This window comes from Dendrobates tinctorius, unplaced genomic scaffold (genome assembly GCF_039654945.1).
Source record: "Dendrobates tinctorius isolate UK_male_01 unplaced genomic scaffold, ASM3965494v1 ptg000060l, whole genome shotgun sequence".
NCBI classification, from domain to species: domain Eukaryota; kingdom Metazoa; phylum Chordata; class Amphibia; order Anura; family Dendrobatidae; genus Dendrobates; species Dendrobates tinctorius.
Window position 1 is genome coordinate 17,145,065 of NW_027361728.1, and position 9,936 is coordinate 17,155,000.

At 47.2% G+C, this 9,936-nt stretch overlaps 1 protein-coding gene across 3 annotated transcripts in view; it reads left to right on the top strand.

Annotated features, from left to right (window-relative positions):
- The window catches only part of MCCC1 (methylcrotonyl-CoA carboxylase subunit 1), a 139,054-nt gene that overhangs the window by 43,249 nt on the left and 85,869 nt on the right, over positions 1 to 9,936 (top strand). For all 3 annotated transcript variants that reach the window (XM_073578756.1, XM_073578758.1, XM_073578757.1), the window contains 3 exons: positions 1,497 to 1,618; positions 1,704 to 1,851; positions 4,067 to 4,188. In XM_073578756.1, coding sequence (XP_073434857.1) covers positions 1,497 to 1,618; positions 1,704 to 1,851; positions 4,067 to 4,188 — 392 coding nt within the window. The remainder of the gene's footprint in view (positions 1 to 1,496; positions 1,619 to 1,703; positions 1,852 to 4,066; positions 4,189 to 9,936) is intronic.

The following is a 9,936-nucleotide window of genomic DNA, read 5'->3' on the forward strand; positions in this document are numbered from 1 at the left end:
AAACTTCCGGGGCATAGACCGTGCTGGAAAATACCGGCACATGCGCAGTACCGCTTATATGCTTCGCCCACAGTTGGACAAAGCATACTGCGCAGGCGCCAGAGGCCTCTTTGAATGCGCAAGCGCGGCAAACAACGTAATCTGTGATATTCGCAGATGAAGATTACGCACAGCAAGCCGAGGAGGGGGGAGAAGCCGACTAAGCCACGCCCATCGGACCGGACCGCGGCAATTTGCATACCTCTTCATCAAGATAACAAAGGTATTTTTGCATCGAAGGTGCGGGGTCGGGGGGAATAAAAAATCCTAGTAGAATCCTTATGGGACGCACAATTGAGTGATATCTTTACATGATATTGCTAAAAAGGGTGACAGATTCCCAATTGGCGTATTTTTTTTAGTAGTATGATCCATCGCTCTCCTCCTGCACTGGCCATTCACATTTCATTCACCAAAAAACCATTGTTTTGAGAAAGGCAGAGATGAAGGTAAATGAAGCCTCTGCCTCACTGAGGAATCATTTTACAGCTGCTGTCCCTAGAAGTCTATGGAGAGAGAAGGGAGAGGGTGCAGTGAGTCACAAGCACAGCTGCTGGATTTCCAGCTTCCCTGTTGAGCCCGCTGTATAATGTGTATATGAGAAATAAATCTGGCAGAACAGGGTCTCCTCTGTGTGTGGGAGACGTCATAGCAGCTAATCTCCCCCTACTCTGGAGCTGACAGTGGACAAAAATAATCACAATGAGTAGGAGAAGCCTTTTGGCCCAACATCTTTTTCCTCCAACCATCCAAATTGTATATACTGAAGTTTTTGGACTGTAAGATGCACTTTTATAGCAAAAAAACCCCAACCTTTCCAAATAATTTTGCATCTGATAGTCTATAGGCAGCTTTTAAATGATCAAGGAGAAAACTACCAGAAAATACACATCATTAAAGCTGCACGTCTGCTTCAGGCACAGACTAGCTGAAGGGCCGTTCAGGTCTTGTGATCAGTCACGTTCCTGGAAGAAATGTCAAGATGTGGTAGCTGTATGTGTATGCACAGCTGAGCTGAGTGTGCATGTACGGTCCTTGCAGCAGTGTTGTGTATGTGTGCCCTGCACAGAATGTATGTAATCTACATGCTTTAGACAAATATGTTAAAGGACGAGAGATAAGCATATAAATATAATACATACTTGTGCAGCATATCAAATCAATATTAACTAGAAAAACCAAAGAAGAAAATGCTGAGATATGGTAAAAAAAAAAAACACTGAATGAAGGGAAACCTGATTAGATAAAAAATGCCTTTATTGCAGTAAATTGGGCAAATGCCCAGAAATATCTAAATAAATAAACATGTATTTATTTTTTGCTTCCTCTAGGTCAAAAAAAGTGGGTATTTGATCTTGTAAATAAGGCAGTAAGAGCAGTATGTACATTTATAGTGCCATTTATAGTCCTATAAAGCTTTATTAATTGTAACATTTTTATCCTATATTTTATGATAGGCTGTTCATCCAGGTTATGGATTTCTGTCAGAAAATACAGAATTTGCAGAACTATGTAAAAAGGAAAACATAATATTTATAGGACCACCATCTTCTGCTATTCGAGACATGGGGATTAAGAGGTAACGTTTCTCTTGCTGTTTCTTGTCCCATACAAACCTTTTTGAGAGAGAAGAAAAATGACGAAGAATATTCTTTTTCTTCCAGCACATCAAAGTCAATCATGTCTGCTGCTGGCGTCCCCATCATAGAAGGGTATCATGGGGAAGATCAGTCTGACCAGCACCTTGAGGAACAAGCCAGGAAGATAGGCTATCCTGTAATGATTAAAGCTGTGCGTGGAGGAGGTGGTAAGGTGTGTGTGTTTTTTTTTTTTTTTTTTTTAACTATTCATTAGACCTTAAAGGGAATCTGTCACCCCTGGGGTGTTTTTAACCTATTAATATGGGCATATAGGTTATACAATAGTAAAAACAGTCATATCTGTATGCCTAATAGCAGTATTCATGTGGAGAAATCCTCTTTTATTCTGTTACTAGATGTGTGCCTGATGCTATCGCATCGGGAGGGCGGTAACATCACGACGGGGGCAGCTTTGTGGCGCTGGAGGCGGCAGCCCACCCAATTCCGTGCAGTCACAACCGGCAGGAAAGACGGTGTTTTGTGGCCTGTGCTGGAGTTGGTGTGCGGCGCCTGGCCGCACCAAATCTCGAGCACAGGCCTCAAGCCTCTGTCTTTCCTGCCGGCTGTGACTGCACGGAGGTGGGTGGTTAGGCAGCGGCGGGATCCGGCGCATGTAGTGAGGCGGTGGGTCCTAGCTGGGGTCCAGCGGCGGCATCCCTCTCATTACACCCTCTCATTATACCCCCCTCGTTACACCCCTTTCACAGCCTTGTGATTGCAGTGGCGGCCTGGATCCGAGCGGCAGCTGGGATCTAAACGGCAGCTGGGATCGAAGCAGCTGTCGGGATCACAGCGGCGGTTGGGATCGCAGCGGCAGCCTGGATCACAGTGGCAGCTGGGATCACAGTGGCGGTTGGGATCCCAGCGGCAGCTGGTATCCCAGCGGCGGTCGGGATCGCAGCGGTGACTTGGAACCGATGTGGCAACCTGGATCCGAGCGGCGTTCGGGATCGCAGCGGCGGCCTGGATTCGAGCGGCGGTTGGGATCGTAGCGGCGGTCGGGATCGCAGCTGCGTCCTGGGTCCGAGTGGCATCACTTGGGTGTTCCAAAATGGCGGTCAGCGTAGTTCCGGTGTGGCGCAGTGGATTGTGGGATTCGGGGACATCCAGACAGAAGTGGATGACAGACAATTTAAGGCAATTATATATATATAGATGGTAATGATTTCTTCCAGGTGTGCCGCTCCTGGAAGAAAACTCTGCCTCCTCTCTTTATGATACCAGCCCCTTCTATCTGCGTCACAGTGTCCTGTGACTTGTAGTCGTGGCCCGAGAATCCCGCACCCTGCAATAGCGCGATTACACGTTTCTGCCCTTCTATGTGCTTTGGCTTCTTTTGTGAAGGTGCAGTGAGTCACTGAAGTGGGGAGTGTTGAGAGCACCTTATCTCCGCGCATGGTGTTGGTCACTGGAGCAGAATTAGCATTGACTCGCCGGCGCCTGTACAAAGGAACAAAAGCCAGTGCCCATAGAAGGGGCCCGGAATCCCGCTGCTGGGTCCTGCAATAGCGCGATTACGCATCATTTTTCCACCCTTCTGTGGGCATTGGCTTTGTTCTTTTGTGCAGGCGGCGAGTTACTGCTACTTCTGCTCTAATGACCGTCGGCGTGTGCGGAGACAAGGTGCTCTCACCTCTCCCCATTCCCAGTAACTCACTGTGCCTTCGTAAGGTGCGGGATTCCGGGGCCAACACCACACGTCACAGGGTACTGTGACGTTGATGGGCGGGGGGCTGGTAAGATAATAAAGACAGGAGGCAGAGTTTTCTTCCAGGCACCGCACACCCAGAGCCTGTTGTTGTTACCATAACAGAACAAAAGTGGATTTCTCCACAAGAATACTGCTGATATGAGCCATGCAATGGTAAAAATAGTCATACCTATATCACCTGTATGCCAATATTAATAGGTTAAAAACATCCCAGGGGGTGACAGATTCCCTTTGAAGAGTAACTAAAGTTTTGAATTTTTTTTTTTGTTTTATGTCATAAGATCTTTTAATTCTTTGAAGATGGATGGGGATCTGGGTCCCTAAACACCCACTGATTGCTTTGAAGATCTGAGAAGTTTACAGTTCAGGAGACAAGAGAGTACAGATTCAGGGGAAAGGCAATAAACGCCTGTGTCTTTCTATTCACTCTGTATTTTGCCTTTTGCTTGTGATGAGGTAGAAGGTGTGTTCTCCTGTCTCCTGAGCTCAGGTATTTTGTGCGATCAGTCGGGGTCTCAGGACCCAACCCTTAGCAATCTTTACAGAAGCTGATGTTAAACTTAAGTAAAGTCATTCTAATATTGTCTCTTGGCCATACATGAAAAGAACATGTATTTGATTGCACAATACTTTAGCAAACTAATGACTAATGTGTTACTGTAATATTCAATTCTAGGGTATGAGAATCGCTAGATCCGAGGCAGAATTTGTGGATCAATTAGAGTCAGCCCGAAGAGAAGCAAGAAAATCCTTCAATGATGATGTTATGTTAATTGAAAAATTTGTGGACAATCCGAGGTAAAGACAAATATAATATTTCACTGCACTCACAAAAACTAGTTATTGGGTGAGCTTTGAGGCAATAACCCTGGAGTGTCTCTGCTTTCCAAGTGATGGTAGAGCGTATGATAGCTGTGCTCCTAATGTAGTTTGGTGTGGGTTATAGAGGAGGCACATTTTCTCATTAGCATACTGCAGACCTGGGAAACATGCGGGCCACATGCGGCCCTTTAGCTTTTCTGATGCGGACCAGGACAGCCAAAGGGCTTTATGCAATGGTGGTCTGCACCATACTTTTTCATTGATATCAGAGGAGAGTGGTCACCATAATACTGTGCAAGGAGGCTGTGTGGAGACATCATTCTGAATATGGGGCTGTGTGGGGACATCATACTGTGTAAGGAGGATATGGGGGGAACATCATACTGTAAGGAGGCTGTGTGGAGATGTCACACTGTGTAAGCAGGATGGTGTGGGTATGTCATGCTGTGTAAGGGGGCTGTGTGGGAACATCATTCTGAATGGAGGGCTGTGTGGGGATGTTATATTGTTTGTGTGGATCATGGATCATCATAATGTATTGGGAGCTGTTGATCAAAATATAAGGGCTGAATAACAGCAGTACGATATGCTGCTATGCATGAACTTTTATAAAAAGCAGTAAATGATATTGTTTAACTCCTACTGGTATGACTACATGTTATAATAAGCCCTGTTGTAACATATATTAGCAGTAATAACTGGTCAACCCTTAATTCTGCTCAATATTAAGTGATACAAATGTAATATAAAACAATAATATGCAGCATTAAGTCTGACCGGATCGTTCAGCCCTCTGTAACTGTATTACATCTCACTTATTTGGGGCATGTGACTACATTTAAAAATGGCAGTAACTGTACTATAAAATCTGATACACTATTGTGAATATATAGTGGGTACGGAAAGTATTCAGACCCCATTAAATTTTTTTACTTTGTTTCATTGCAGCCATTTGGTAAATTCTAAAAAGTTCTTTTCTCCTTCGCCTCATTGGAGGACACAGATACTGTGGGTGTATGCTTCTGCCGCTAGCAGGCTGACACTAAGTGAAAAAAAGGTTAGCGCCTCCTCCGCCGTATACACCCTCGCCCCTATTTCGGGCGGAAATCAGTTTTTTGCTTAGTGTCCATGGAGGCACACGTCTTTTTTTTTTTTTCTTTTTTTCTCCAGACTTTTTTTCATCTTTCTCCATGAAGATGTGACAGGGGCAACGGATCCTATTGAAAGGGTCCGATTTCCCCAAACCAACAACGGGCAAGCACATGCGAGTGTCCCTCCACGTATCCTCTCCCGCGTCGTGGGACACAATGCCGGACTTAGCCCTGACCACCCCTAGGTATTGAAACCATGGGCTGTACAGAGGCACAAGACTAGTCCGTGCGGCCCCCACTGCTCCACCAATGCTTAGACTGCGGTGCTGCAAGGTGGCGGACGGTCCCTCTCCTCACCCCCTGAAGCGGTTAGATGGAGCTAGGGTGCCTGTACCGTCCTATTTTATCAAGGCCCACGCATATACCTGCGCTCAGGCTGAAGAGGATCATCGGTGAGGAGAGGGTCTGGGAGGGCTCCTGCAAAGATCTCAGGGCTGGAGCCCCCAGCCGGTGGAAGCCACCGGCCATGCAAGGCTGAGGGGGTGGCTGGATCCGTCAGGCGGCGCCGCGCAGTTAGTGGCGCCATGTTTTTTGTGTACCGCGTCCCCCCCCGCCCGCCCGGTCGGGTAGGGGAAAAATTGAGGCCGCGGCTTCAGCCGGAGCTAGGCCGCGGCCGGAAGTCCCACCCCTGGGGCCACGCGTCATTTCCGGCGGCCCGCCCCGCACTGGGCGTCGGCAAAGAAATTTAGGCCCCGGCTTTGGAGCGCGGCTAGGCCGCAGAACGGGAGTACCGCCCCTAGAGCGGTCTTTACAGGCTGGCTCACTCCCACAGCTGGTGGCGTGCGATTTGAAGGAAGAGGCCGGGGGGGGCGCAGGACTGGGGTAGGTGCTGCCCGAGAGGCCACGCTACTGGGAAAGCGTGGTGCTACCTCCTCCCCACATCCCCAGCAGCGGACAGATGCAGCATGTTCGAAAAAGCAAAGACGCACATGTTCTTTTACGCTGCATGCATCTCTGATTCATGCTGCCCGTGGTTTCAGCAGCATGAATCAACTGACTTATTCCCTTTAATGCAGTTGACTACAAGACTGGATTATGACTGACTAAATGTAGAGGTGCATGTCTGAAGTTCAGACAATTCTGATATGTTTCAATTTTTTATAAGACTAGGGACAAGAGAAAAAGGGAATTTTCACTTTAGCTTTGAGCAGGGGGTTGGACCAGATGGCCCAGGAGGTCCCTTCCAACTCTACGATTCTGTGATTCTATGATTCTTGTCGGGCTGCGTTTCTGCGGGCGCAGAGCAAGCGATTATGTGAAGCCTGCGAGTCCGAACGCGCCCAGGAGCCCTCCCCTGCGACCGTGACCAATGTGTCAAATCCCCCGGAGTGGGCCCTATCACTGTCGCAGTCCATGGTGTCGCTTACGAGAGCAGTAGAATCCCTTCAAGCCCCAGATAGGGGCAGGGACAATGGCTCGCCGGCCTTAGAGGGAACCTCCACCTCACAAAAGCCTCCGGCCTGCAGGGGCCGCTCTCACTCCAGGCAGACCCGGAGGAAACGAATCCACACGGTGTCGCCCAGTCCATCCGGTGCCTTGGCATCCAAAAGCTCTGCTTCTCGCTCCCCGTCACCAGTGGTTGATGGCGAGCAGACCTCAGATTGCGACTCAGATGAGCCCCTTGACCTGGACACTCCAGGGTCACGTGCAACAGTGTACAGCCTCATAGAAGCCGTCAATCAGACCTTGGGGATTGAGGATGATCCCGCAGCGGCTACGGGGTATAAAGTGGCATTTAAGCGAGTGAAGCGCCCGCACAGAATTTTTTCCTCTCACCCGGAGTTTGAGGACATAGTGCAGCGGTACAGAGAATGTCCAGACAGGCGTTTATCGGGTCAACAGGCACTCAAAACAAGGTATCCGTTTGCTCCCGACCTCTGTATAAGATGGATGGAATCCCCGATGGTGGATTCTCTGGTTTCGCGCCTAGCCACTAAGACCCTGCTATCCGTTCCTAGTGTTTCCTCGATTAAGGATCCCACGGATCGCCTTATAGAGAGCTTAGCTCGCTCAGTATATGAGGCGTCAGGGTCAGCACTCGCTCCCTCGTTCGCAGCAACTTGGGTAGCCAAGGCTATGATATCATGGTCAGAAACATTAAACAAGGTCGTGCAGGAGCAGGATCTACCTGCAGAGATTTTGGAGGTCGCAGGTCAGATGGCGATGGCCGGAGATTATGTAATCAATGCGTCTTTGGATGCGGCCAACTGCTCGGCACTTGCTGCCGCTAATGCAATTTCTATCAGAAGAGCCCTATGGTTAAGGATATGGCGAGCTGATTCTTCTTCTAAGAAGTCCTTGACTTCCCTGCCTTATCAGTGCGGCCGCCTATTTGGGGAGAAGTTGGATCAACTTATCTCCGACTCCACAGGGGAAAGAGCGGGTTTCTCCCTCAACAAAAGGTCAAACCGCTTTTTCGTCACCCGTTTCAGGCATGTTTTCGGGCCTATCGCAACACCGGGTGGACTACAGCGGCCAATTCCGCCGCCTCAGGCCGCCCCAACCAGGATAGGGAGTGGCAGGTCTCATATAGAGCCAACCCATTGGGGAGAATGCGTACTCAGCAGCCCAGATCGAGGGGATCCAGATCCCAAAGATCGTCGGCCAAATGACTCGAGGCCTTTACCAGACGACACCAGCAAGGTGGGCGGCCACCTACTCTGGTTTTTCTATGTCTGGGTCAATGTCGCTCACGACGCATGGGTAAAGGAATTGGTGCCCTCAGGTTACAAAATAGAATTTGTCAGATATCCTCCAAGACGGTTTTTTCTTTCCCGGCTTCCCAGGGTGGATGACCAGGCAAGGGCTCTATTGGGAGCCATCAAATCGCTCCAGCACAACGGAGTCATTGTTCCAGTGCCGGAACACGAAAAAAATCAGGGGTTCTATTCCAACCTTTTTGCGGTTCCAAAAAAGGACGGGTCTGTCAGGCCTGTTTTGGACCTGAAGCTTCTGAATAAATTCATCAGGATCAGACATTTCCGGATGGAGTCTCTCCGGTCAGTCATATCGACCAGGGCTATGGAGTCGGAGTCGGTGCTCATTTTGGTGGAGTCGGAGTTGGAGTCGGTATAAAATGGACCGACTCCTAAAATATATAATAAATTGGGTACAGTAGTTCAATGCAGAATGTGCTGAATATTTTTTCATAGGAATTTGGGAAAGTTATGAAATGCCCTATAAATGGCTGTTCTATTCCTGATCTAAGGCTACATTCACACACAGCATTTTTGCTGTGTTTTTTGTGGATACGTTTTTCAGCTGCAAAAGCCGATCAGATTTTTAAAAAACCGCATCACCTGAAAGGTTTTTGAGCTCATAGATGATGTTTTCAATATCAAAAGCAGATTAGAAATCTGCTCTATCTATCCATTTATCCATATCTGTCTCCATATCTTATCTGTACCAAAAAGAATGAAAGCTGGGTAGCACACAGACTAACACTTCCTGCCAGGCAAAGGAGGAGGAAAGAGCGTCTCAAACATCATTAACAAGATATTTTGTAAGTGACAAAGTTACTGTAACAATGACAGCAGATATGTCTAAAAGACAGCTAATACAGCTTGTTGTGAAGGACGGTGTACCATTATCACTATTTGCACGACCAGCTTTTACAGCTCTTAATGGAGAAATGGCCCCCAAACTTGGTGTTTCTCTGGAAAGAGAAAGTATTAGAAAATTAGTGATTGAAGAAGCCCTGAACAAAAGGAAGATCTTAAAAAGACTCTCAAAAGACACTTCATGTTTCTTAAAATGGATGCCTGCACACGTCACAGAGTGAACTATTTTGCCTTCAATGTTCAATATGTTTGTGACAACAAAAATTGTTACCAACACGCTGGCAGTAAAAGATACTAAAGCTCATCACAGCAGCCAGTTTCTCCAGGCCTTAGTGGAAAAAGTTCTGCAAGATAACAAACTCAAAAAAGAACAGGTTCTTGCTATTGTAACGGACAATGCTTCAAACATAAGTACAATTACACTGATGAATGAGAGTAATGAACAACAGCTAGAGGAACATTTAGGATTCTGTATGTTTGAGATGGAAGGCCACGGTGCTGTTCATGTAACTGAGGAACAAACAGATATTACTACAGAAGAACAGCAAAATTATACTATAGAAATAGATGATCTTGTTGAAGCTGCTTCAAAACACTTTCCTATTCATCACATGTGCTGTGTTGTGCACACGCTGCAGCTGGCAATAAGAGATAGTCTGCAAGAGGGACATGCTGGAAATCTGATTGGAAAAGTGAGGAAATTGGTTATTGCCGCCAGGACCCATAAAATTGATTCCATCTTGAAGAGACGTGCTGGAAAAGGGCAATTGATGATCAACTAAAACCGTTTCTTATAGATATGGCGAACCCTCAGGTAACCCTAAATGAAGGTCAATGGACACAGGTGGCTGAATTGAAGGAATTGCTTAATCACCCATTTACTGTGACTAAAAAATTACAAGCTGAGGATTTAACTCCTGGCATTTTCATGAGGGAGCGGAAGAACTTGCTATTTTGCTGTTTAATCGCAGATGGCATTTCTGCTTCAATGAAACAGAGAGAGACACAGCTAT